The sequence below is a fragment of the Podarcis bocagei genome, assembly GCF_964188305.1.
Source record: "Podarcis bocagei genome assembly, chromosome: 17".
NCBI classification, from domain to species: Eukaryota; Metazoa; Chordata; class Lepidosauria; order Squamata; family Lacertidae; genus Podarcis; species Podarcis bocagei.
Window position 1 is genome coordinate 7,585,002 of NC_138143.1, and position 27,982 is coordinate 7,612,983.

The window sequence follows — 27,982 nt, forward strand, 5'->3', positions numbered from 1 at the left end:
ATTTCCCCGGGAGCAAGACCTCCGGACGGCAACGGAGCGTGTTGCTACTTGCGCCTGTCTTCAGGGCTGCGCGCGGGGAGCAGCTCATAGCTGTCAACGTTTCCCCTTTTTAAAAGGGAAATTCCCTTATTCCGAATAGGATTCCTCGCAAGAAAAGGGGAAAGTTGACAGCTGTGGAGCAGCTGCTTGTCGCCCCCCGCCCCGTGTCCTCCTTCCTTCCTTCCTTCCCACCTCCCCTCCCCTCCCGCCTCTGCCCAGGCTCGATTCTCCGCCCTCCCTGCGCGCCTCCCTCGGCCAATCCAGGCGCGCCGGGGCGAGCTGCGCGGCTCCGGCCGGAGGGGGACTCTTATTGTGAAGCGGGGCGGCCGCTTCCCTCTCTTGCTTAGTCATGCTGACTTACAGCCCCGCGCTCCTCCTCCTCCTCCTCCTCCCTCCGCTCCGCGCTCCTGCCTTCCCTCCCGCGGCGGCAGTGGCGGCAGTGGCGGCGGCGTGCGCAATGGAGGGCGAGCGGAGCGCCCGGGCGGGCGGCGGAGGCCGGCGAGGGAGGCGGCGGCGGCGAGGAGGGCAGCCGCGGGCGGGTGAGTGAGTGGTCGCCGCGCTCCCCGCGCCGCTTTCTGCACATGCACAGAGGGCGGCCTGTTGCTTCCGACTCTTCTTTCTCGTCCCCAACCTGCGTGGGCCGCCAGGCGGTGCTGGGCTCAGGCCCCATAGCTGTGTCCTGGCGGGGGGAGCCGAGCCCTGGCTGGGGAGGCCTTCCGCCTGCTCTCCGCTCAGGAAGGCCCCTCTCCTTAACTTCCACCAAGAGTCATCCTCCTGATGCAGCTGAAAGTGAGCGGCGAGCCTGGGGGGGCGCATATGGGGTGGGGGCTCCCAGGCCCCCGAGGAGGAAAGCGCAGGGGCGGGAGGGGGCTCTGCCTTCGTCGACTTGGGAGGTGGTTTTGCATCCCGGCCAGAGTTTTGTGCCTTTGTTATGGGGCAGGTAGGCGAGCTGGAGCGGGTGGCTGGCTATGGGGAGGCGCCTCTTTCCCTGTGGGGTTGTAAGAGGAGGGGCGGGGAAGGGAGAAAGTTAGGGTCGGGCACAACTGGCTGCGGAAGCGATTTCAATCGGGCCATCTGGAATGGCAGTATTTTGAAGGGTGTCCCGTGTGATGGGCATGGCCCGGGATCCCTGGTGATGTCATCAAGAGATCTGGCTTGGGGTGCAGGATCCTGGAGGTGCATCCAGGACATACGCGTCTCAGGTTGTAAGGGGTCAGCTCCAGATGTTGTCGACAGACTCCATCTCCCCAGACAGCATGGCCTGCAGGGAGGAGGGGCAGAGTCTCCCCTTGTGTGTCTCAGAAATTAATTGGGGAAATCTGGGCACTCGAGCCTAAGTTTTTACTCTCGAGTAGGCTTGTGGCATGTGGAAGAAACTGCTGAATGTGTACATAGAACTGGGCTGCAGTTCCCTGGCAGAAGGATAGTGGTAGGCCTTTGCCAACCTCAATGAAGCCAGCACACAAACCCCCCTCTTCCTCTCCTGTACCTACATGCCGTGCCCCCCCCCCAACACTTGCTGCCCACTGAGGCTTGAAAGGAAAAAGTGGTCAGTGGGTTTTATAAGAATTTGTTGTAAACTAAGTACAGTGGTACCTCTGATTGCCAACAGGATCCGTTCCGGAGGCCCGTTCGCAACATGAAAAGCCCGCCACCTGAAGCGCCGTATCTGCGCAGGTGCATGGCGCAATTTGGCCGCATGCGCGGGTGGCGAAACCTGGAAGTAACCCTTTCCGGTACTTCCGGGTCACCGCGGGACGCAACCTGAAAAAACGTATCATGAAGCAAACATAACATGAGGTATGACTGTACAGTGGTACCTCGGGTTACAGATGCTTCAGGTTACAGACTCCGCTAACCCAGAAATAGTACCTCGGGTTAAGAACTTTGCTTCAGGATGAGAACAGAAATCATGCGGCAGCGGGAGGCCCCATTAGCTAAAGTGGTGCTTCAGGTTAAGAACAGTTTCAGGTTAAGAATGGACCTCCAGAACGAATTAAGTTCTTAACCCGGGGTACCACTGTACCTGCCTTTTACTTGACTTAAAGTTAAAGATAGTTACTTAAATCACTTATAGGCTGTTTCCCCACACTTATTATTATTATTATTATTATTATTATTATTATTATTATTATTATTACCCCACCCATCTGGCTGGGTTTCCCCAGCCACTCTGGGCAGCTTCCAACAAAATATAAAAAATACAATAAAACATCAAACATTAAAAACTTCCCTAAACAGGGCTGCCTTCAGATGTCTTCTAAAAGTCGGATAGTTGCTTCTTTCCTTGACATCTGGTGGGAGGGCGTTCCACAGGGCGGGCGCCACCACCGAGAATGCCCTCTGCCTCGTTCCCTGTAACCTCACTTCTCGCAGTGAGGGAACTGCCAGAAGACCCTCAGAGCTGGACTTCAGTGAAGGACTGGGGTGGAGACGCTCCTTCAGGTATACTGGGCCGAGGCCATTTAGGGGTTTAAAGGTCAGCACCAACACTTTGAATTGTTCCCCACCCCTGAGAGTAAAATCCTAAATAAATGAACATGGAAGACCCCATTGGGAGATACTGGTATCCACATCTTCCAAGTTGCCCAGCTTAGTTCCTGACTTTTCAGGCCTCTGTGATAGGAGCATCTTTCATTCCTTCCTAATAGCAGCAAAAGATCTGAAACCTTGGGTCTCTCACTTGCTTATAGACAAAGCCCTCCATACTGTTGCATTTGTGAAATACCGAGGGCACTGTTGTTTTACTGAATAAACAAGAGAAACCACTCCTTTCGCAGAGCAAAGAACACCTGTCACACTTCCATTTTCTTCTTTCATCAAGGTAATACATTAGAACCTCAAAGGAGAAACAAACATAAAAAGGTGGTCTTAACTCATAGCCTTACTGTATTCAAACTGGCCCTGAGTAAGTAAGGCTTTAGTTGCTTAATTACTGAATCAAAGTTTGAAGCTGTGATGTGTCTTCGTGAATAAGCCTGCAAAAGTTAGTACCCCTCTGACATTATTTTTACTAGAATCAAAAGCCATCAGAATTAGAGTAAGGCTGGGAGAACATTTGAGTCCCTACTTCTACGCAGCTGCTGCTCTTCCTTGCCCAGTGTGATTTCTGTACCTCTGATGCTGAGAGTCCTTGATAGTCTGCAGTTTCTTAGAGCCCTCCAAGCACATTTGATGGGCTGAAAAGATGCGAGAGATGTGCCCGCAGGTAGTTTTCTGGCAGAGCTTTTCCAAGTGGTGAATGGGCTTTTGTCACCTGGCCGAGAAAGTGTACCTCTGACACCTTCAGAGGTTTGCAGTAACAACTTGCAAGACACTTTAAGGACAATATTGCTTAGTTTTGGATAGACTTGGATGCCAAGTCCCATGAAGATGTCTAGAGCACTGTGTTCATCTATACTTGATCAGTTTAGATTATAGCAGCATTGGCCCTTGGTCATCTTGGCTTCTTAAAACTAGCCGCAGGGGGTTGGCTGGGAGTGGTTGATGCTTCACTAGAGGGAAAGGAGGTGTTGGTGTGCCCCCTTCTTAAGCAGACCCCCCTTGACCCAGAAGGGTTAAAACAACTATCACCCAGTGGCAATTACCCCCCCCCCCTTTTTGAGCGAGGTGGTTGAGAAAGTGGTGGCAGTTCAGCTTCAGGAGAAAGCGAATTACTTGAATCTACTCTAGACTGGATTCAGATGACTTGGAAACTTCGGTCGGTTCAAAATGCAGCAGTCTGGTTATTGGTGGGGGTTCCATTTAGATCGCATATACAGTCATACCCCGGGTTGAATGTGCTTCGGGTTGAGCACGTTCAAGTTGTGCTCCGCAGCAACCTGGAAGTAATGGAGTGCGTTACTTCTGGGTTTTGCCGCATGCGCAGACGCTCAAAATGACGTCACGTGCATGCGCGGAAGTTACAAAACGCACAGACGCACCGTTGCTTGTTATGTTCGCTTCAGGATGCGAACGGGGCTCTGGAACGGATCCCGTTCACATCCCGAGGTACCACTGTAACTCCTGTTTTAAAAAGTTGCATAGGTTGACAATTTGCTTCTGGGCCCAATCCAAGGTGCTTGTGTTGGTGTTTAATGCCTTAAACAGTCCAGGATCTTCCCTGCAGACCCTCTTGGATCTTAAGGTCAGCAGATGATTTTGACCAATACCCGTTATTTGTTGTTTCTAATGTTTCATGTTATTTATATATATCAGCAGAGGGGTCCCTCTTGGTAGTTCCTCTGCCCGCAGAAGTGTGCAGTTGCTGCTGGCCCAGGAGAGGACCTCCTATTATCATTATCATTATCATTATCATTATCATTATCATCATCATTTATACAGTGGTACCTTGGGATACAAACACCTTGGCTTACAAACACTTCTGGTTACAGACTCCGCTAACCCGGAAGTAGTACCTCAGGTTAAGAACTTTACCTCAGGATGAGAACAGAAATCGCACACTGGCGGCAGCGGAAGGCCCCATTAGCTAAAGTGGTACCTCAGGTTAAGAACGCTTTCAGGTTAAGTACATAACCAGAGGTACCACTGTATACAGCTGTATGTATACCTGCAGATCTCAGGGCAGTTCACAACACAAAATCACAATATAAAAAGCACAAAATACATAACAAAAATAAAAGCAAGAACAGCCCAGTAACCCCATTTTCTGTGACTTCCCCGAGATTCTGGAACTCCCCACAGAGGTGTGTCTGGTAGCTCCACTACAGCTTCCAGAGGATACTGAAGTCACATCTCTTTATTCTGCCTTTTGATATTTGAAGGGTATATTTTTAGGACCTAAATGTTTTGGGGGGCCAACATTTTAAAGGAAATGTCCAGGTTTCCAGGGGGTGGGTGTCATTTTGGCTCGTGCAGCTCAAGATCAGACTCCTCTGCACGCCACAGCCACTGCCAGCCTGAGCCGGGGAAAGAGGCTTGCAGGCATGGCAGCAGCCCCGCGCACGTCTTTCCCTGGCTCAGGCTGGCAGCAGCTTGGGCCGTCTTCTTTTTCCCTCTTCCAGTTATGGCAACCCTACCGAAATGTTGATTGCTGGCGTTCCTCTCAAAACCAGGTGTTTATTTTTGGAAATTTTAAAATTTGGATTTTGGAGTCACACGAACTTTAGATTTCTCAGCGGCCTTTGAATTTTTTCACGGCTCTTGTTTTGCATCGAATGTAACAAGAGCTCAGTCTGGTGGCTTCAAGGGCCTTAGGATTCAGGAGTTCTCCTGCCCCACTTGTGGAGGAACTCCTCCCACAGTTCCCAGTACAGTGTGGGATTTCGGTGGTGTCTGCCGGTCCTGGACTTCTCGCCTTGTTATTCTCCAACATACTTTCTACCAGATTTTCTGGCACTTAGTAAGATCCTTTTGCACATTCCCGCCCCACCCTTCTGACTTGTTTCTGTTTTTCATGCCCTCTTCTGAGGCATTCTGCATCCCTTGCTTCAAGTGACTCTGTAGTGGATGGAGCAGGAAGCAGAAGATAAGGTTGCGACTCCATCTTGCCCTTCGTAGGCCCCTTCCTTTCAAGAAGGGCAGCAGAGAGATTGAGTGATTTGCAGGCACCACCTTTGCAAAATGCCCCAAGTGGCCAACCCTTTGTTTGCTTAAGTTGGGACAGAGAGTGCTTCTGATCCTCTCAGCCTGGGTGATGTTGGTCTCGTGGTGTTTGCCTTCCCAGCTTAAGAGGGGCCTCTTGATAACCTGGAGAAGGGCGGCCCAACTTTTTGTACCACGTGGGCCACAAGAGTACTTTGACATGCAACCCAAAGGCTGCACACTGCCTTGTTGCAGAGGGGTAGGTGAGAAGCGAGGCCAAAATTTGACGCCCGCCCTCGCCCTGCCAGTTAAGCAGGGTGCCAGGCTTTGGGAAGGCAGTGTGAGGGCAGGGGGCGGTCAGATGTTGCTGAGGGCCATCAAAAAAGGAATTGAGGGCCACATGTTGAACCACCCTGACCTGGAGTGATGTGTGGGTGGCTGAGGGAAGTTCAAGGAATGATTTCCTGCCAGGTCCTGCTGGTGACGTCATCTAGTGGGAGCAGCAGGACCGCAAGTTGTCTGCCCTGTTTATTTCCCACAGGGGAAATGAATGAATCAGTCAGTTTGGAGGGGGGAACAGGTGGATGGATGCATCTCAATTTCTTAACTCCTGACAGCACCTGTAGCATTCATGCGCGCTTTGCACCTATCCAACACGTCCTCCAAATCCGTCAGGACCCGGCAGGAAGAGAGACAGGCACGTGAAAGCTTTTTCAAAACATAAAACAGAACAGTGGTTTGCTGCCACCACCTCCCTGTTTCCAGGACAGTCCCAAAAAGTAACCCAAGGAGAAAGATTACTCTTCAGTCTTTACCGGACTGCCCCACCCTATGCCACTTCAGTGACACAGGCAGAAATCCAACAGGCTCTGATAGGCAACTAAGTGGAGGAGGCACTATTTCAGCTTCCCCAGCAGAAAGACACAAAAGACAAAGGCAGAAAAAAAATCCTTTTTCCAAATTTATTAAAAAGAAAGGTTTTGCAGAACATAAAAGTTGGCACATCTCTTACAAATCCCAAACAGAAAATAAAAACATTGTTTAATATGACTAACTATACAGTGGTGTCCCGCAAGACGAATGCCTCGCAAGACAGAAAACTCGCTAGACGAAAGAGTTTTCTGTTTTGGAGGTGCTTCGCAAAACGAATTTCCTATGGGCTTGCTTCGCAAGACGACAATGTCTTGCGAGTTCCTGCTGGTTTTTCCCTCCCCCCCTTTTTCTAAGCCGCTAAGCCGCTTATCGGCTGATCCGATCAGCAGATAAGCCACTAAAAGGCGCTAATAGCGCTAATCCGCTAATCCTTCAATGGGCTTGCTTCGCAAGACGAAAAAGCGCGAGACGAAGAGAATCACAGAACGGATTCTTTTTGTCTTGCGAGGCACCACTGTACTCACAACAAGAACAGAAGTGCAAGCATAATAGTTTCAAAGTAGTTCTTGGCTGATTCCGCACCTCTGCGCATCAGGACAGGCCCTCCTCATGGCGAGGTGGTGTGCCAGGCGAGGTGGGCTGCCAAAGGGTCTGTGAATTGCAAGTTAGTTTCCTAAGGTTTTATCCCTCTTGAACCCATGTGGATTCAAAACTTAGGAACCAATCAGTCCCTTAGATTAATTAACAATTTGCCAATGGTTACATGGAGGAACAATAACTCAGGCTTGTTAGGAGACTTGACAGCTGAATCCTGTTTATCAAAAGGCCTTGAAGATTAAAGCATTCCCAAAGACAAACCCGATTCTTTGAGTTAGCCAGATAATCCTGTCACTCTGAATCTGCCTCCCAGACAGCCAGGTGTCAAGAACCACAAATCAGCTAGAAAAACTCTTTCCTGTAGGAAGGAGATGACCAGTTCACACTTTTAAAGACAGAAAGTCTGCGATTAGACCTAGATATTGATTCCCAGCATTCTATGGCTTCTTTGGCTCTCCCATAATGCTCTTCTCTTGCATGAGCCAAAGTTTTAACCTGCTAAGATTTCCCAACATCACTACAGCACCCCAGAGCTGTGTGAGGTCAGGGGGCACTGCGTATAATAGAACTGGTTGTCTGTTGCCTGAACGGGGGTCCCAGGTCCAGCATCAGCAGCCAGTCCTGCTGGTGCACAAGGACCCATGGCAGATTCCTGAGGGTACCTGAATGTGAGCACTGTAGCCAAACCACCCTCCCCTGGCCTTAGTTTCTGCGCCCCCTCCTCCGGCCCTCTGCAATCTTGAGCTAATAAGAAAGGCACACCTCACAAGGCTGTTACAAGTTTGCTGCGCGCAAAGCTCTTTGAAACTGGGGGGAGCTATATCTGTAGCAAGAAGTGATGATGAAGATGACAAGATTTGGGGCAGGGGGGCACAGCACACAGTGTTTGCCTTGGTGTGGAAGCTATATCTATACTGCTGGGTAACTCACAATTTGAGGTTGGCTGTTCAGGGACCCTTACATTTGTGTCCTCTAGAGAGTGCATTCTTAACGTGAGCACATTCTCCTCCATGTATTAATAACATTAGTATTTGTAAGAGATTAAACACTGAATGACGGAACAGAGAAAAAACACTCAGAATGGTGTCCTTAGATAGAGGGCACGAGGAATATGCATGAGCTTCAGTTAGCCTCTGGCATGGGTCTCCTGGAGAAGCGAAGGGGGTCCATATGTCTTGCTAATCCGAGAGAATCATATGAGAGCTGCATAGGACGTCCTTCTCTGTCAAAGGAGGACTTTGGATATGGAGCTCCGAGTGAGAGATACTCCTGTGCCCTGTGTTGAGATCTTTGTTTTGAAGCTGCTTTTCGATCGCTGAAATCCAGTGTTAGAAACTCAGATATATAAGCTAATTGCCAAATGACACCTTAAACCTAGGTTATGGCTACCACAACAGAATGTCTAGGTGCCTTTTTTGGAGTGGATTTTTTATTATTATTCATTTCATTTCATCTTTATATTTCAAAGAAAAAATCTCAAAGTGGTTTGCAACACATTAAAACATGAAGTAAAAGGAATGTGTGAAGGAATTGCTTCCTTTCCTTTGATTCAGCTGCATTGGGTGTTCTTGGGGTTTTTAGTATTCTATGAGGTGGAGGAAAACTCTTTATCTACTTTCCTCTATCATCCTACCCTCTCTTTGACTCACCTATATTTTTCCTAAACGAAAAAGCTTCCTCATACTTGGGGCTTTCCTTTGCCGAAACCAAAAGGGCTGAGGCAGAAGTGGATGGACACCTAAAGGGGGAGATGTTCCTTGTGGCACAACACCTCACCTAACCAGACCTCTCGGCTTCTCTGTCCTTTGTGCAGGTGCAGAGATCTGGCTGCTTGCAGGGGCCCTGTAGACAGCTGCCTGGCCGCTTGCGCCACCACTGCTTCTTCCTCTGTTCCTTCGTGCGATGAGCGTGCGGCTGCAACTGTGATGTACTCCCCAGAGTGCAAGGCGGAGGTGACTCCCTCGCACAATGGCAACCACACCTTCAGCTACACGCTGGAGGACCACACCAAGCAAGCCTTCAGCATAATGAATCAGCTGCGCTTGAGCCAGCAGCTCTGCGATGTCACCTTGCGGGTCAAGTACAAGAACATGCCCCCGGCCGACTTCCAGGCCCACAAGGTAGTGCTTGCCTCCTCCAGCCCCGTCTTCAAGGCCATGTTCACCATGGGACTACGGGAGCAGGGCATGGAGATTGTGCCCATCGAGGGCGTCCACCCCAAAGTGATGGAGAGGCTCATCGAGTTTGCCTACACGGCCTCCATCTCGGTGGGCGAGAAGTGCGTCCTGCATGTCATGAACGGGGCCGTCATGTACCAGATCGACAGCGTGGTCAAAGCCTGCTGCACCTTCTTGGCCCAGCAGCTGGACCCCAGCAATGCCATTGGCATCGCCAACTTCGCTGAGCAGATTGGCTGTACCGAGCTGCATCAGCGGGCGCGGGAGTACATCTACATGAATTTTGGGGAGGTGAGTGCCCATGCAGAGGTGGGGGGGGGGAGCACAGAGGGCAGGCCTTTTCAGCATCAGGGTGGAATGGTCTGGGTGGGGGGAATGTCTGGTCGCACGAGAGAACTGCTGCCGCTGCTGCTCCCGTCATGTACAGTGGTACCTCAGGTTACATATGCTTCAGGTTACATACACTTCAGTTTACAGACACCACTAACCCAGAAATAGTACCTCGGGTTAAGAACTTTGCTTCAGGATGAGAACAGAAATCGTGCTCTGGCAGCCCGGCGGCAGCAGGAGGCCCCGTTAGCTAAAGTGGTGCTTCAGGTTAAGAATAGTCTCAGGTTAAGAACGGACCTCCAGAACGTACTTAACCCGAGGTACAACTGTAGTCTGCTACTCCTCTTCATGGAGGAACACTCCCCATGCCCTTGAAATTTGCCAAGCAGTGCCTCCACGCTGTCATATTCCAGCTCTACAGCACTAGGGAGTCTCCTTTCAGACTCCTTAAACTTGTGAGAAGCTGAAAATCTGCCTGTTTTCCAACCTTGGTGTGGAAATGTGGGGCTGCACTATGTTCTTGTTTGTGACAACAGGGTCTCGTAACTGAGAGGCCAAAGCCTGGCTCAACAGAAAAGGGAAGTAAGGAGAAATAGCAGTTCAAAAGCACATCAAAGCGCAAGTAGATAAATAGGTACCGCTCCAGCGGGAAGGTAAACGGTGTTTCCGTGCGCTGCTCTGGTTCACCAAAGCGGCTTAGTCATGCTGGCCACATGACCCGGAAGCTGTACGCCGGCTCCCTCGGCCAAAAAAGCGAGATGAGTGCCACAACCCCAGAGTCGGTCATGACTGGACCTAATGGTCAGGGGTCCCTTTACCTTTACCTTTACCTTAAAGAATATAAAGACTGTACAGAAACATTTCTGTACTACTGGTCTTGTAGATGTGATGAAGATGGAACACCTCTGTGCCTAGGATAACCCAAAAGTGTGTTGTTAAATAGGTGTAAGCATTTATGCTACTGTTTCTAGCATATGCATTTCCACTATGAGGCCTGAGTTCATAGAAACCACCTTCCAACAGCCCAACTTGTAACCCTTCTAACAGACGCAAGGACTGGGGAGTTAAAATCTTCGTTGCTGACTTAAGCTGCCAGCCAGGAAATGTGGGTCCTTGGTTTCTTATGTCTGGGATCAAATATAAGAAACTTTCCATCTCTCACACACCTGAAAGGTGAAAGAAGTACTTGATTAAAATCCAAATAAAAGAAGAGCCGTGTCAGAGATGGGCTGGTTTCTCAGATGTAAACAATCCAAGAAAATATGCCAAAAGTCTCTGTACATTTTTCAGATTCTGCTTATGGTCCTCCTGGTCCCTGGTTTTGGAAAGTGAATTCCCACCAAATTAAAAAAGTTGGGGGAGTCTTACTCCTTGCAGGCTGAATCTAATTTACTCCTCAGCATTCATCTGATGCGCTTGGGAGCAGCCACCCAACGCAGTAAGTGATGCTGGCAAATGTACTGATGTGCCATCGTGGTGACTCAGCTCAAGCAGTGATACAGCAAAGACTGCAACAGCTTCACCATTGCCTTCCAAGAGTTCTCTCAGGCAGATGGCCCAGCAGAGTGGTCAGTAATGGTAGGATCTGCTCCTTCACTTCCTAGGAATGGTCTTGCAGTCCTTTTAGCAACTCCAGTATCAAGAGGCCTTGGAACAACGGCTAGTTCCATAAAGCCACCGCCAGCAGCCAAGGAGCTTTGTAACATACCATATTTTTTGCTCCATCATACGCACCTGACCATAAGACACACCTAGATTTTAGAGGAGGAAAACAAGAAAATAAATATTCTGAACGAAACAGTGGATGTTTGATTTTTGTGGTTCATTCTGTGGCCACAGACATGATATGTGATTTGATGGTAGGTTGGGGTAGCCCAATGCAAAAATCCTGAGAATCCATGTGGATCCGTGCTTTGTAACCACGTCTTTGCGCCACTGCGGCCCCACACAACAGTGGATGCGTGGTTTTTTTGGTGCAGGCTGTAGCCATGGACATGCTATGTGATCTGATGGTGAATTTGGGGTGACCCAGTGCAAAAATCCTGAGGATCCATGTGCTTTTACCTCCCCCTCCCAGGCAGCCTCCTTTATCGCTAGCGTCCCTTATCTCCCTCCTGATTGCTTGCCGATCAGCTGCTCTGTGGCTTCATCGCAACACCCCCTTCCCTCTTGTTTGCCTTTAGAGTTTTTTCCTTAGCTGAAGCAGATTTTTGCTCCTCCTTTTCTTCTAATTTCTCTCCTCGTTGCTTTAGTCTTCCTGTCTCCTCTCCTTGCAAGTTTGCTTCTTTACATCCCCCCCTCCCCTGGCAGCCTCCTTTACCCACAGCCTTATCTTATCTTCCTCCTAATCGCTAGCCGATCAGCTGCTCAGCAGCTTCATTTCAACACCCCCTTCCCTCTTTATTTTTTTAAAAAAAAGCATTATCTGCTTTTCGCCCCTGGGCAATTCGGCTCCAGAGACCACGCATTTGATTCATAAGATGCACAGATATTTCCCCTTACTTTTTAGGAGGAAAAAAGTGCGTCTTATGGAGCGAAAAATACAGTAATCTCTCATGCAAACTCTCGCTCATCTGAGAGCTTCAGAAATCTCATGCCCCACCACCCCACCCCAGAACTCTTTTATTTGGCTGGGGGTGGAGAGGAGAGAGAGAAGGGTGCTCTAAACTTGGTCTTCTCCTGCACCACTCATTGTGGTCTCACCACAGCACCAGAAGGCACTTTGCTCCCCGTTGCAGAGCGGTCAAGGAAAGTGTCGTGTGTTGAAGGGCTCTAGCGAATCTGCAAAACGTCTCCTGCAGAGTTTTGCTCTCATGTCCTGTGTCTCCCTCTGCGCCCCCCCCCCCCCCGCAGGTTTCCAAGCAGGATGAATTCTTCAACCTCTCGCATTGCCAGCTGGTGACGCTGATCAGCAGGGACGAGCTGAACGTGCGTTGCGAGTCGGAAGTCTTCCACGCCTGCATCAACTGGGTGAAGTACGACTGCGAGAACAGGCGGCTCTACGTCCAGGCGCTGCTCAAGGCCGTGCGATGCCACTCGCTCACCCCTCACTTCCTCCAGATGCAGCTGCAGAAGTGCGAGATCCTCAAGTCGGACTCGCGCTGCAAGGACTACCTGGCTAAGATCTTCCAGGACCTCACCCTGCACAAGCCCACCAAGGATGTGTCTTGCCGGGCGCCCAAAGTGGGGCAGCTCATCTACACGGCGGGCGGCTACTACCACCGGTCCCTCAGTTACCTGGAGGCCTACAACCCTTGCGACGGCTCCTGGATTCGACTGGCTGACCTGGAGGTGCCCCGTAGCGGCCTGGCCAGCTGCGTGGTGAGCGGACTCTTCTACGCGGTGGGTGGGAGGAACAACTCCCACGACGGCAACATGGACTCCAGCGCCATTGACTGCTATAACCCCATGACGAACCAGTGGTCTCCTTGCACTCCTATGAGCGTGGCACGTAACCGGATTGGCGTGGGGGTGATTGATGGCATGATCTACGCGGTGGGCGGCTCTTTCGGGAGCAACCATCACAACAGCGTGGAGAGGTAAGGGCTGGGTGCGAAACAGGACCCTGCAAGAGTACCGTATTTTTCGCTCTATAAGACACACTTTTCCCCTCTTAAAAAGTAAGGGGGGATGTGTGTGTGTCTTATGGAGTGAATGCAGGCTCCATGGCTTCAGCGAAAGCAGCGTGAAAGCGCAGCAGGAGCACTCCCGCTGCGCTCCGGAGGCTTCGGGCAACTATCCCTGAAGCCAGGAGAGCAAGAGGGATCGGTGCGCACTGATCCCTCTTGCTCTCCTGGCTTCGCTTCGCTGGAGAGGTGCTGCGCAGCTTTCCCTCTCTGTGCAGCGCCCCTTCAGCAAAGCGGGAGGAGAAATGGAAGGGGCTCCCTTTCTCCTGCCGCTTCGCTGAAGGGGCTCTGCGCAGAGAGGGAGAGAATATTTTTCTTGTCCTCCTCCTCTAAGTCTAGGTGTGTCTTATGGTTGGGTGCGTCTTACAGAGCGAAAAATACGGTGCTTTGCTCCAGAGCAGCAAATCCAAGGCTGCAGAGGAACAATCACAGCTGGGCTGTGTGTGTGTGTGTGTGTGTGTGTGTGTGTGTGTGTGTGTGTTCCTGCTTCTTCCTTGGTCGCTGTGGCTTTACCTTTGGTGCTTTTTAAATTGGGCACCTTCTGCCCCCGGCACTTTTGGAAAGGGACAGATACGCTTGGGAGGGATAGGGAGGAGCTGAAAGGGAGAGAAGATTGCAGGAATGGGAAGGCAGTCAGTTCAGACCCCTAGCAAGAGTGATCTGCCCCTCCTTGGGCAGCCTGGTGGAGAGAGGGAGGGAAAGGGAAGGTGATGTTGAAAAGAAAGGACCCAGCTTTTGTGCAGGCCCTGCTTACGCCTGGTTTTGGCCCCACCCACCACTGGCATGTGGCTCCCTACAGATTATCCTTTAAGGAAATATAGCCATGGGCGCAGCCGGAGGAGGGTAGCTTTCCCCCCTAGATCAAGTAAAACAATAGAAATGCTTAACTGACCAATCACGCTGGTTCTGCCCCCCAACCAAGTTCTGCCTCTTCCTAACAAAAATCCTGGCTACGCCCATGAATATGACCCAGATGGGAAAGGGGGCTGAGTCTAGGGAGGGATGGGGAGCTCTGTGGTCCCTCATACGTTGCTGGACTCCCAACCAGCAGTAGCCAGTGGTCATGGATGAGGGTGATTGTAGTCCATCAATGTCTGGACGTACGAAGGTCCCCCATCGCTAGTCTGGGGCGTCTGCCCATCTGGCACGACCCTGTGGGACTCTCCCCTGCACAGGTACTGGGTGGGTGGCAAGGGCCCTTGGTTTCTCAGGAGGCTACTGTCTGTGCCAGCAGCATGCACAACTCAAAGCTGATGGCAATTTGATGACCTCATTGCAAAGGCAACAGGGTTGCCTGGGTGCTCTTTTTCTCCCAGGTGCCTGCAAGTGAAGAAAAGTCAGCAGGAAGGGTTTTTTTTTGGGGGGGGGGCAGGAAGCGGCTTGGCTTCAGAATTGCTGATAACTGAAAGAACCACAAAGGAAGCCCTGGCACCCTGCCCTGACCCCTGGAAGAAAGTACCTGCAAACCTACTTCCCTCGATCTGAGGCATCGGGGAACCGACATGAGATAGCCAAGAGTGAGGAAATAGCGGCCATTTTGATTGTCCTATTTCAGACAGCATGGAGGTCAGAGGACAGTAAACAGGCTGCAGGTGGTTCCCCTCTGAGTCAGGAGCAAAATTCACTTGTTTCCTGTCGCTCTTTCTGCACCGTGCCTCACCCAGGTTGGTCACTCGGCCAATGATCCTTGCCTTTTCAAAAAAGAAAAAAACAGAATGTGCTCTAAAACCCAAGTTTTGAGCATGGCTGCCAGAGACACAGCCAGCCTTGGCTATGACTTTTAAAGTAGGACCTTGCAACTTTCCAGAGGGAGGGGTGGCGGTGTGTGGAGTGCAGGTTTCTAGAGACTAAGGCTGTTCAGACACCCCTGAAAAAGGAGGTGGTGTCAGCAGAGAGGCCACTGGTGAATTGTCCAGAGACAGAAATTTGCCTTTCAGTTATTTCCTTGCTCCTTTGAAACCAGGAGGGTTTCGATCTTCTCTTCAGATGGAAGACAGATATCTAGTTCTGTGCTGACTGTTAACAATCTTCCCTTGAGTTTTGGGGAGACCTTTTGGCTACACAGGGGCTCTGCTCGTCTGCTGTTGTTTGACTGTGACCTTTTGGAGGAGGCCCTAGGAACAAGATGGTGGTGGCAGCTGCTTATTTGAAGCTGAACAGGTGTGAAATGCAGCCTTTCCTGGCCAGCAGCTAGTTCTATGGAGTGATTGCTTTGTGGAAGTGCTGGGGGGGCCAGGGCTTCGTCCCCCAACATGGACTGCAAGCATGTCCTGTCTTTTGCAGCTGCCCCTCCCTCCCGCAAGCACCTCTGGATACAGGAGCCAAGATTTGGTGCCCTCCTCCCTGCAGTTGCTTAACTCTGTGTTAGCCTGAGCCCCTTGCTCATGCGCACACATGGTCGACATGCCCTGAGGCGTCTCCTCCCCTCTCTTCCTCCAGGTACGAGCCAGAGCGGGACGAGTGGCAGTTAGTGGCGCCCATGCTCACCCGTCGCATTGGTGTCGGGGTGGCTGTGCTGAACCGTCTCTTGTACGCGGTGGGGGGCTTTGATGGCAATTGCCGCCACAGTTCAGTGGAGTGCTATTACCCTGAGCGGGACACGTGGGAGATGATTGCCCCAATGAATACCATCCGGAGTGGAGCAGGTAAGTGGGGCGATGGAAAGGAACTGGGTTCCTGTGTCCCAGAACCTTCACCAAGGCTGTCTTTTCTCTGCTGGTTGCGCCGAGATTGGAGGTGCGCTCCCTTTGCTCTCATCTGGCCTTGGGTGCTGCCTGGGTCGAGGGATCAGATTTGGTTTTACTCTCTGAATTTCCCAACTGTTCTTATATTGAATGGGCATCCTAGATTGACAATGGTGTTAGTAGTAATGGTGGTATTATTATTATTATCATCATCATCATCATCATCATCATCATTATTATTATTATTACTATTACTACTACAGTGGTACCTCGCAAAACGAATGCCTCGCAAGACGAAAAACGCGCAAGATGAAAGAGTTTTCCGTTTTTTGAGTCGTTCCGCAAGATGAATTTCCCTATGGGCTTGCTTCGCAAGACGAAACGTCTTGCGAGTTTGTTTCCTTTTTCTTAAAGCTGCTAAGCCGTTAATAGCCGCTAAAAGCCGCTAAGCCGCTAATAGCCGTGCTTCGCAAGACGAAAAAACCGCAAGACGAAGAGATTAATTTCGTCTTGCAAGGCACCACTGTACTACTATTATTAGGCCATCCATCTAACTGAGTTGTCCCGGCTACTCTGGGCAGCTCCCTACAAAATATTAAAAACAAAATCAAACATCAAAAACTTCCCTCTGCAGGGCTGCCTTCAGATGTCTTTGAAAAGTTGTTTAGTTCTTAATCTCCTTGACATCTGATGGGAGGGAGTTCCACAGGGAGGGTGCCATTACGGAGAAGGCCCTGTGCCTACTTCCCTGTAGCCTCACAGCGAGGGGATCACCAGAAGGCCCTCGCTGGACCCGTTTCTGGCCTGAGCGATGGGGTTGGAGACATTCCATCCAGTATATAGGGCTGAGGCCATTTAGGGCTTTCAAGGTCAGGACCAACACTTTGAATTGTGTGCTCGGAAATGTACTGGGAGCCAATGTAGGTCCTTTAGGTTATATGGTCCTGGCAGCAGCTCCCAGTGATGAGCTAAAGCTCGGGTGGAGAAACCTGTGGCCTGCCAGCTGATGCCGGACTCCAGCTGCCATGTTCCAGCCAGCATAGTGAATGGTTGAGGACAAGGGGCCTTGTAGTCTAAAAACATCTGGTGCCCCACCCCAGGCTAGAGGCTGAAGTGCAGCTGCAGCGCAGATGAGTCAGTCGCATAGCACTCACAGGCCCATTTGTTTTGCTGATGGGCCAGCCCTCCTGGTGCATAGGCCTGTGCAATAGTAATGCAGCCATCTCCTACTGGCGATAGGTCAGCGAGGTCTTGGTCTCCTTATTGCTGATTGCCATGCAAAAATGGGGGGGGGGGTACTCTGGGAAACAGTGCCTTATGCTTCATTAGGTAGGCCAAAAGACTTCACACGTACTGCTTGAAACGAGACACTAAATATCTGTGGGGCCTCTGAATACGATGGGATGAGTCGGGGTCAGGCTAGTCTGCCTTAACACGGCTGCTTCCTCCCACAGGGGTTTGTGCGCTCAATAACTGCATTTATGCCATGGGGGGCTTTGATGGCACACTACAACTCAACAGCGTGGAGCGTTACGATGTGGAGGCGGGCACCTGGTCCTTTGCGGCACCCATGAGCCACCGCCGGAGTGCGCTAGGCGTCACTGTGCACCAGGGCAAGATCTACGTCTTGGGTAAGCTTGGCCAGGGTAGCTCTCTGCTGGGAGGGAGGTGGCAAAAGGACAAAAGGCTGCAGAAGGCAGGGTTGGCATGGCTCTTTTTTGCCCCCATCCCCCTTAGCATATCTATATTTTTAAAGGAGAATATGATCATATGTATGGTGGGTAAAGACACTGGGAGGAATTCAGTGTGGGGCTAAACAGATTGCTCCATCAGCTTGCCTGATGAAATCATCTCTCCTATGCTGTTCCTAGGGTTCTCCCAAGCCAATGTGGGGGTGTCGCAGCTATTGCACTAACACAAGTCTACTGGCGCTGTGGTCTAAACCACTGGGTCTCTTTGGCTTGCCGATCGGAAGGTTAGCAGTTCAAATCCCCACAACGGGGTGAGCTCCCGTTGCTCTGTCCCAGCTTCTGCCAACCCAGCAATTTGAAAGCACGCCAGTGCAAGCAGATAGATAGGTACCGCTGCGGTGGGGAGGTAAACGGTGTTTCCGTGCGCTCTAGCTTCCATCAGTGTCCCATTGTGCCAGAAGTGGTTTAGTCATGCTGGCCACATGACCCAGAAAGCTGTCTGTGGACAAACGCCAGCGCCCTCGGCCTGAAAGCAAGATGAGCACCACAACCCCAGTTGCCTTTGACTTAACCATCATGGGGCCTTTAACTTTTTTACCTATGCACAGGCATGGTGGGAGCGATTAGTTGGACATGGTTGCTTGATTTTCTTGTGTGTGTTAATTGCTGGCTCTCTCCCCATGCAGGTGGCTATGATGGTCACACCTTCCTGGATAGTGTTGAATGTTATGACCCCACCACCGATACTTGGACCGAGGTGACCCACATGACATCAGGCCGGAGTGGGGTGGGGGTGGCCGTCACCATGGAGCCATGCCGCAAACAGGGCGATGAGAACTGCCATTGCTAAGAGAGTGCAGTTCCTTTCAAATGGAGGAAAGAAAACAAATGGGAGAAGATTCAGTATTAAGACATGCCTAGTGCTAATTTCTGTTCTGCCAGGACCAAGGAAAAGTGCCAAGGATGAGCAAAACTTCAAAACTGAATTTGAACTACCCATGAGGGGCAGTGACTGTGAAGAACTGTCCCTGCTCTGTGCTTTTATCAGGGTAGTGTATCTGGTGATTTACGATTGACCCTGCCTCATTCTAGTACAGTGGTACCTCTGGTTGCGAACGGGATCCGTTCCGGAGGCCCGTTCGCAACATGAAAAGCCTGCAACCTAAAGTGCCGTATCTGTGCAGGTTCGCGGCGCGATTTGGCGCTTGTGCACTAAGCGTGATTGAGCGCTTCTGCACGAGTGGCGATACCCGGAAGTAACCCTTTCCGGTACTTCCAGGTCATCCCAGGACGCAACCTGAAAAAACGTATCATGAAGCAAACATAACATGAGGTATGACTGTATTGGGAGTCGTCTAAAAAAGGAACCTGCCTATGAGAATTGCAGAAGAGAGCTTGATGTTCACAGTGCCCTTCTTTCCAGATGTCTGGCAAGTGATATCTGGCAAGGAATAGTCTAATTATTGGGGGGTGGGCGTCTCCTTTGCATGGAACGCTTGGGAATACCTTGTAAATAGAGCATTCCTGCCTATTTGAAATGTTTATTGAACAGACAGTTTGACATCAAATTCAAGTCTCGATTTTTCTAAAGTTCCCTCTCTGCCTATTCAAACTGGTAAATTTTGACAGAACGCTGCAAAAAGAAGAAAGCTGGGCAGACTGTTTGCTATTGTGTGGCTGATAGTTCTGCAAGGTAAGAAAACATAGAACAGGACCTATAAAGACTTCAGGTGGGCCCTGGCTGCTTTTGAATTATTGCCACCCCATGAGAAGTACTTGGCCAGGGTGCTTCCTGCATCGATTGGTTTTGTTTTTGTTTTTACCATCAAACTTACTGGCTTGAAATGAACTGGTTTTTAAATTACACTTCTCACACAAATAAAGCAACTTTTTGCGATTAGTACGAAAGTTTATTTCTTCTTGCTCTCTATTTACAGCTCTGACATACGTTACAACAGGGAAAGAAACACTGACCGCCTATAATAGGTATAGGCCACTGTACATTCACATCAAGAGTCATCTCCTTCACCAGGCTGTGCTCACAAGGTTCCACAGGTAGTCGCAGATGAAGCTGCGGGAGTGTTGGCTGCTGTCAAGATTGATAGGCTGAGCAATGTCTGGCCCATAATGAACTGAAGGCAAAAAGGGTTAAGGAAAAAACCATTATGTCTCCCCTCCCTGCAAGGAACCCCTATTTGCCTGCAGCGGAAGGATACTTCCTTTGACTATTGTTGGCTCACAGGAGTAGTCCCAGTCAATACAGCAGATCTGGTAATAAAGGTGCACAATATACCTGTAAGACAAAATTGAACATATGAAGCTTCCCAGATCAGATCATTGCCTACTCTGGCACCTGTGGCTGAGATCCATTATATATACTACAGCCCCTTGAACATAAAAATCCTATCTGTGTGATCTCGATACTACTTAGAGTAGCGCTTTCAAGTGTTCAAAGCACGTCATAAGCCTAGGCTGGTTGTCATCTTTAGAGCACTGTAAGGTAAGTCACTAATTACTCCTCGGTTGCCAGTAGTGGAGGGTGCAGAGGCCAAGATACAATGTGGGCTGTAATGCCTAATAAAGGTTTGGTGAAGTAAATAAGTACAATGTGAGGACTTCTTGATTCATGGCTCAGTCCCTTGGCTACTCAAGGGTGGGTAGGGGGAAATATCCCAATTGCACCCACTGGCCATTAAAAAGTGGATAGTTTTATCTGAGCTCATCACCCAAAATCCTCAGGGAGATGTAACAAGACTGGGTTCCGGTTTACATAGAACCCTTAAACCAGTTCAGTGTCACGGGACAAGGAAGAAGCCATGAAGGGACAAAGAGAATAAACACAGGCTTATGCCTCATTCCCAGTCCAATAAACCATGGTTGCATTAGACTGGAGATCAAAATGTCTGAATTGAGCCACTATCTATAGCTGGACCTGGGATACGATGCCAGGCCAACACTTCTGTACAGACCACTCACAATCACTCCATCTCAGGATACAAGCAGGAATCTTCTTGTACTTAAAAATGTTCTTGAAACTGCAGCTGGCAGCATTCTGCCTCTAACTCAGTGGGAAAAGAAGCAGAGGTCCTTGTCACTGGCTTGGGCAACTTTTAAGAAACATTTAATAAAGGGTAAGTGATACAATAACCTACCTTTTCCAATAACCAATTCACAAGACTAGGCTTAAATAAAAGGAGCAGAGGGAGGTCTCTACTTACATAGCCGATTTGGACACAATGGCATCGTTCTCTGCATTCTTCTCTTTCTGCCTGATTTCTTCTTTCAAAGCCTCCAGTTCTTTTCTTAAATCGGTATGATGTGAGTTAAGGAAGAATAACTCTGATGCGTTCCCCCAAACCCAACAGGGGCTATTGATTTCAGCAAGGGCAAATTACTCTGAAATAGTTATTTGTCCTCTGAAGAAGGGCAACAAGGTGCCATGAAACTTTCTGATCTACTTGACTGCCTGTACAAAAGAGCAGACTAGAAATATAACACAATACAATGACGCAAAAGGGTCTTCACGTGGTGGACAGCTGAGCTGGATAAGCCTCTCTCCCTCTGTCTTAACTTACAAGAGGGAAAAATTAGGACTACAGTGGACACTCGGGTTGCGAACATGGTCCACGCAGGATGCACATTCGCAAACCGCAGCGGCGCGTCTGCACACGTTGCGATTCGGCGCTGCTGCGCATGCGCAAATGGCAATTTAGTGCTTCTGCGCATGCGCGACTGCCAAAACCTGGAAGTAACCTGTTCCGGCGGCCCCTAACCCGAAAAAATGCAACCTGAAGCGTCTGTAACCCGAGGTATGACTGTACCAGGGATTGGGAACCTATGGTTCTTCAGATATTGTTGGACTACAACACCCATCATCCCTAACCATTGGTTGTGCTGGCTGGGGATGATGGGAGTCAGAGTCCAATAACATATGGAAGACCTCGGGTTTCCCAATCCAAGGCTGAGGTGCCTTCAGCAAAGTGTCTCTTGACTTGATTTTGTTCATCCCAAAATATATAAGCATCTACAGAGGAAAGGGAAAGCTGAGGGTAGTTAAGATGCACACTCGACTTTAAGAAATCTGATTTCAAAAAGCGAGACTCCTGAGTAAGTAAGAGTTGCTTCATCAAGCACAATGGTGTCTACTTTGAGAAGCAACGTCTCCCTGAGATCTCATGGGCAGGTCTTCCTAAGCCCCAGTATCGAAGGTCCTTTTTGTGAGGCTACCAGGGATTGAGACTTTCTATATTCAAAGGAGGTACTCTACCAGTGTCCCTTCCCATAAGAAAGGATGGGGGAAAGGTAAAGCGAAGTCCTGCCCTCGTCAAAACAACAGCTGTTACCCCTTGCTTGGTGAAATCAACAATTCTGGGGGAGAGACAGTGAATAACTCACCAGAAATTAGCAAGGACATACAACTAAAAATACAGCTGTATATCAGTTCAGACAAATCAAGTTAAATCCACTCAGCTGGCTAAACACAAGTAGCCATGCCCTGCCTTGCTGAGCCAGGGTGACACCTTCAAACAGAAAAGTTACCAAACCTTGGCTGATCTGTAGCATGTTCTAAAAGGGGAGAAATGTTTGAGGGATTGACCCCCCAACCAGGGGATGTTTCGATTTGGCACCAGATGCAGATGGGGAAGGATATTTGGTGTTGGTCCTCAATTCAGCAGCCTTCTCATTTGCCTGGAGCAATTCATCTTCAATTTTCTGCAGCTTTTGGAGGTTTGCATTCAGCTGCTGTTCCCTGTCGCAAAGTTTCTGGGCCACTTTCTCCTCTGCAGTCATGAGATCTGTCATAAGGAAAGGATAGGGTACCAACATTATAAAAGCGCCCACTTCAGTTCTCCTGATGGTATTTAGGTAGCAGTACAAAGCAACCCTCTTCCATAAAACTTTTGGGATCATCTGTTCTTTCATGACAGCTGCTTTTAACAGATTTCTATTATCAGGAATGTACTACTTTTGCAGATACTTGATTTTGTGTTAAATTGCGTGAGAGAGAGACAGACAGACAGACAGACATATAATTGCAAATATATTTGCTACCTTTGGGATTTTTAACAAAATGCAGCCTATAAATGTTTATCAGCAAACAAACATTATTACTACTAATGACAAGCACCTCTCCTTCAAATCCAATACTCCTTCACTTTGGGTTTACAGCTGAGAGACTTGCACTGCTTCTGCAAAGCCCCACTGAAATCAAACACAGCCCCACTGACCATGAACATGCAGATTTTTTTTCTTAAAGAAGACCCTCCAGATCCTTTCCAACTCTACAATTCTATGATTTAACAAAAAGATCAGTTGGTGAGGTTTGGGAATAACTACTGTTCTTGAAAGTTTCCAAGTTGTGGGAAGTGAATTACAGTGGTGCCCCGCAAGACGAATGCCTCGCAAGACGGAAAACTCGCTAGACGAAAGAGTTTTCCGTTTTGGAGGTGCTTCGCAAAATGAATCTCCTATGGGCTTGCTTCGCAAGACGAAAATGTCTTGCGAGTTCCTGCGGGTTTTTTTCCCTCCCCCCCTTTTTCTTAGCCGCTAAGCCGCTTATCAGCTGATCCGATAAGCCGCTAAAAGCCGCTAATAGCACTAATCCGTCAATGGGCTTGCTTCGCAAGACGAAAAAACCGCTAGACGAAGAGAATCACAGAACGGATTCTTTTCGTCTTGCGAGGCACCACTGTACCAGCTAAAATATTGTGGCCATCTGTGGGACTGTTTGTTCCTTAGATGCTTTGCAAAAGGATGCGGAGAATCCATCAGGGCCAGAGATTTTCCCACCTTCAAGTTTTTAATTCCTTCATCTCCTCTTTTGATACTTCCTTTTTCATACATTTGCTGTCCTCCTCCTTTAGTAAAGGTGTCTAAAAACATCTTCATTTCTTTTAGAGGGGAGAGGTGGAGGAGTACAGAGGAGAAAAACTTTCTAAATTATGCAGATATTAATTTTGCTATGAATATTATTTGTGTAGCCTAAGCCATTACAAAAAGCAAGATACATAGGACAAAATACATTATACAGCTAAAATACATTATACAGTAAAATAATTACTAAAACAAGGCATTCTGTCAGATAAAAGTTTGCTCCCCTGAATGTTACTTATCATCCCCTCAAACTTTTCTCCTTAAAATTACCACTCTTAAGGCAAAACAAGCCATTTTTCCCCAGAAGTGTAGGACTTGGCCCCTAATAAAGTTAATCAGGTACCCAATTGATCTCTCAGCTGCAGGATTTGCATACAGACAGAATTAAAGGGAAGATGAGGCTGATGACAACTACTTGAAATGACTGGATAGTATGCCAAACCAACATTAGGTATCCCTTATAATAAACCCCAATTTCATTAAGAGAAAAAGCATCCAATAGTGAGAGAGAAAGGATGAGATTCGTGTTAACCTGATCAGTGTCTAGATGAGAACTGCACGCACACTCCTGCCCCTCACAAGTACATCTCTGCAACCAAACTGCAAAGTGCCAAAGAGAGCTGGTAGGAAGCTACCCATCTAGCTAATAGATTCAGAATAGTTCAGGTTTTGAACATAGCTCCACATTTTCACCAAATTCCAAACAGCCCTTCTCTCTTCCTTCCTCTCCCCATTTCCCATGATGCACTTGTGAATCAACAAAATTCAGCTATCTCCAACCATGGAGTTCCTTTTTAAAAAAATATTTATAAAATTTTCCATTTTAACAATCCAATAAAAACCACATTAAAACATTCCAAATTATAATACAATCAAAAAAGCCAAATATTCAATGCCTGTCTGTCCGCCATGGTGAACGGCTGTGCCCATTCCAGCGGAGCCTTTCTGTGCAGCTAATTGAGGATAATATAGGAGTAATTATCCTCCAAAAAATCCCCAGGGCTGGGGGGGCTGCTCCACCTGCTGATCATCCAATTCCTGCCGCTTGTCTTGAAGGAATGTGGGGGGGGGGCAGGGGGCAATGCACCGCGTGTTTTGGCAACTCTCCAAAGCTGTTGCTATGAGCGGAGGGCACCTGTTCTTAAGATGAAATTTGGACTTAATTAACAGGCATGCTCTGAACTAGGAGGGATAAAGTATTCTGGTAATTGAATCAGCCTCTGAGTGCCAAGGTTTCGACCTGAAGAAGGGCTTTCATTGTGATCGGATCGGTGTGTTGGGGGAGGTGAGCCTCCATTATCCTCTTTTGATATATTTTATATTTGCTGTTTTATTCAGCAAATCTCTCCCGAAAGACTGATGTTTGAAATGCAAGCGGGATTGAAAGAATGTATTGTTATTGCCATTGTGATGGTTTAATCACAAAATTGACTGTGTGAAATTTTTACTACGATTCTGGCAATGATCTTCAATGGAATAATATAAAAAAGGGAAACCGAAAGTGAGTTGCTGAGGACTTTGGATTACAACAGGAAAATAAAGAATTCACAGAGAACTACAATGCACTAACCCACTTGCTAAACTAATTCAGAGGTTGCTAAAAATAAACAAAGGATCAACATCGGGAACGTTTTATTTGGACTAATTAAGAAATGCAGTATGAGATTAGATCATCACCTGCTGAACTTCAGAGCATGGCAAGTCACCCAAAAGATATATAATCCAACCATGGAGTTCCTATGCAGGCAATGATCAAACTTTAGTACTGTAGTGGACTAGGAACACCTGGTGCTGTAATGTTCATCCAACCCCAAGCAAGTGCAGGGACCGTGGTTCACACAGGGTTTCAGTACATGAGGGCTGGTATTCAGCTAAGTTTTGCTAAGGGTAGACCCACTGAAATTAATGGGCCTAACTTAGTCATGTTCATTAATTTCAAAGGGTGTACTGTAGAGTAAAAATTAGCTGAATAACACCCTATCTGTTTTATACAATTTAGATACTGGTGTTCCAGGCCTCGATGTGCATAAGCATAAAATCACACAAATGGGGAGCACCCTCTAAAAAGCCTCTCCATGGTCTCCACCTGTAACAAAATTAAGAGATACATGGTATTATATCCAGTAACATACTCAATCACAACTGTTGCTATTCAGTTACCTTTCAGCAGCTGGGCTGTGCTCTTTTGAGTATCCCAGAGCTTGTTGAGCATCTGCTCCTCTTTCACTAGAGTCTCCTTCAGAATTTCTGCTCCATTGGCTCTTGTCATCATTTCAAGCAGCTGCTTGGTCCTTCTGTCTAGATGTTGTAACTCTTCACTGACGGCAGCCATCGCACCTATTAATATGCCAAGCTAAAGGGCAGGGGGATTAGGGTCAGCATTTGGGGGATTCTAAGGCATGCAATCTCCCAGCAAATTCCAGAGGAAGGGTGAGCTCCTGCTTGATCCCCCCACCCAAAGTCCCTTTGTATAAATGCCAAAAGTGGCAGCAAGTTATAGACGGGTCATCCAATATGGGCAAATCAGGGTGGAAGCAGCAGTGTGCCTTACCATTTCTACTGTTCCCAGTAAAAGGTAAAGGTAAAGGGACCCCTGACCGTTAGGTCGAGTCACGGACGACACTGGGGTTGCGGCACTCATCTCGCTTTATTGGCCGAGGGAGCCGGCGTACAGCTTCCGGGTCATGTGGCCAGCATGACTAAGCCACTTCTGGCGAACCAGAGCAGCGCATGGAAATGCCGTTTACCTTCCTGCCGGAGCGGTACCTATTTATCTACTTGCACTTTGACATGCTTTCGAACTGCTAGGTTGGCAGGAGCTGGGACCGAGCAACGGGAGCTCACCCCGTTGCAGGGATTTGAACCACTGATCTTCCGATTGGCAAGCCCTAGGCTCTGTGGTTTAACCCACAGCGCCAACCCATTATTATTATTATTATTAAAGAGTTTCAGCACGTATCTGCTACCCAACAAAGGCTTTCTACCAGTCTGTACAATATTTGGCTACCCAACACCAATGTAGCCGAGTGCACTTGTAAATCATTGTTATTATTAGATGGATTACCACCAGAAGCACACAAAAGCTTTTGAGCATGCATCACCCTGGGATTTTGTTTCCTCTCATTAATATATTTCTGTTTTCTTGCAACCACAGATTTCCCCCCATGGAACACCCTCTCATCAGATGTCAAGAAGATAACTATACAACTTTTAGAAAGACATATGAAGGCAGCCCTGTGTAGGGAAGTTTTTGGGGCAACCAAGTCAGATGGGCGGGGGTACAAATAATAAAACTATATTTTTCTCCGTGTGCCCTGTCCCCGCCCATTCAATCAATGCCTTATTTGGAGCAGTCAGTTCTTGCTGCCTCCCTGGCGCAAGATAGGCGCCATACTCGGAAGGAAGCGCTTGAGGGCGCCCCGCTATTGCCCCCCCCCCGACCCTTCCCTTCCTGGCCCACCAAAACCCCAGGTTCGTCGCCGGCACTCTGCACATGGTCTAAGGCGCGCTTGACTAAGCTGAGCCTCGGGTAATCAGAGCAGGCAGGCCCGGCGGAGGGGAGCATGGGCGTAGCTCCCCCCCCCGAAAAAAACAAGTAAATAAACAAAAATACCTAACTAATAATAATAATAATAATAAATTTTATTTATATCCCGCCCTCCCCAGCCGAAGCCGGGCTCAGGGCGGCTAACAACAATCAAATAATCAGTCAAATAATCACACAATCTAAAAATATTTCATTATAAAAATTAATTAAATCAAATTGATGGCAACCAATTAAGCAAAATTCTGAGCAGGTTGCCAGAGGAGGGAGTCAGGCTGCGCCCTGACCAAAAGCCTGGCGGAACAACTCTGTCTTGCAGGCCCTGCGGAAAGATGTCAGGTCCCGCAGGGCCCTAGTCTCTTGTGACAGAGCATTCCACCAGTTTGGAGCCGCAGCCGAAAAGGCCCTGGCTCTAGTTGAGGCCAGCCTAACCTCTCTGAGGCCTGGGACCTCTGAGGCCTGGGACTAAACTCGATTCCCCCCCGCCCGCCCCCCCTCCAGGTTAACCCTGGCTGCGCCCATGGACGGGGACACGCCTCACATCGAATGGCGAGGTTCAGAAGCGAAGGACCCTCCTCGCTTGCCTTCCTGGCGTCGCCCGCGCGGATTCCGAACTCGGCGCCTCTGAAACGCTCAGCGAACAGTCCGCCCTGATTGGGCGCCGCCGAAACCCGCGAGGCGCTGATTGGCCGCTTCTGGAGTGACGTCACGCGCACGCGCGACTCCGTCGTTCCTCTCCAGACCCTAATGATAGGGAAAAAACAGCAGACTCCGCCCAAAATAGGGTTAATGGCCAATGGCCGTTTTCGATTCCCTCCCCCGGAAGTCCATGTCGTTGTGTCACTCTACACTTTCCCTCCCTAACTTTATGATTCCCACACACACAAACACACACACAAACCGCCTAAATAGCGGCCGGCTTCGTTACTCAAAGCGCATGCGCGCGACCGTTGCCAAGCCCAACGTTTTTCTGCCTGCCGCTTGCACATACACCCGCCTTTCTTCTCGTGCGCATGCGCTCCTT

The 27,982-nt window shown here is 49.0% G+C and overlaps 2 protein-coding genes across 4 annotated transcripts; one reads left to right on the forward strand and one right to left on the reverse strand.

The window, feature by feature from the left end:
- The first annotated feature begins 466 nt into the window (after positions 1-466).
- On the forward strand, positions 467-19,440 carry KEAP1 (kelch like ECH associated protein 1). Its single transcript, XM_081175720.1, has 6 exons — positions 467-578; positions 8,846-9,500; positions 12,393-13,078; positions 15,605-15,810; positions 17,304-17,480; positions 18,227-19,440. Exons 2-6 carry the CDS (start codon positions 8,958-8,960, stop codon positions 18,388-18,390), a joined length of 1,776 nt encoding a protein of 591 aa, XP_081031846.1. The 5' UTR covers positions 467-578; positions 8,846-8,957; the 3' UTR covers positions 18,391-19,440.
- Positions 19,429-27,943, reverse strand: SPC24 (SPC24 component of NDC80 kinetochore complex). Of its 3 annotated transcripts, none has more exons than XM_081175823.1 (6): positions 27,860-27,943; positions 25,575-25,767; positions 22,192-22,336; positions 20,759-20,851; positions 19,757-19,833; positions 19,429-19,672 (listed from the first exon to the last, which is right to left on the reverse strand). In XM_081175823.1, the coding sequence occupies exons 2-6, from the start codon at positions 25,744-25,746 to the stop codon at positions 19,566-19,568; spliced, it is 594 nt and encodes a 197-aa protein (XP_081031949.1). In that variant the 5' UTR covers positions 25,747-25,767; positions 27,860-27,943; the 3' UTR covers positions 19,429-19,565. The 3 variants fall into 3 exon arrangements, with proteins under 3 accessions (XP_081031949.1, XP_081031948.1, XP_081031950.1); XM_081175822.1 differs by lacking the exon at positions 27,860-27,943 and adding an exon at positions 27,500-27,651; XM_081175824.1 differs by lacking the exon at positions 27,860-27,943 and adding an exon at positions 27,543-27,648.
- Between the last annotated feature and the right edge of the window lie 39 nt (positions 27,944-27,982).

Coding starts and splice junctions, on each gene's coding strand:
- KEAP1 (XM_081175720.1), top strand. CDS start 8,958: ATGTACTCCCCAGAGTGCAAGGCGGAGGTGACTCCCTCGCACAATGGC. Junction 9,501..12,392: donor TCTACATGAATTTTGGGGAG/GTGAGTGCCCAT, acceptor CCCCCCCCGCAG/GTTTCCAAGCAGGATGAATT. Junction 17,481..18,226: donor GGGCAAGATCTACGTCTTGG/GTAAGCTTGGCC, acceptor CTCCCCATGCAG/GTGGCTATGATGGTCACACC.
- SPC24 (XM_081175823.1), bottom strand. CDS start 25,746: ATGGCTGCCGTCAGTGAAGAGTTACAACATCTAGACAGAAGGACCAAG. Junction 22,337..25,574: donor CACAGCCCAGCTGCTGAAAG/GTAACTGAATAG, acceptor TCCTTATGACAG/ATCTCATGACTGCAGAGGAG. Junction 19,834..20,758: donor ATTGTGTCCAAATCGGCTAT/GTAAGTAGAGAC, acceptor TTTGTCTTACAG/GTATATTGTGCACCTTTATT.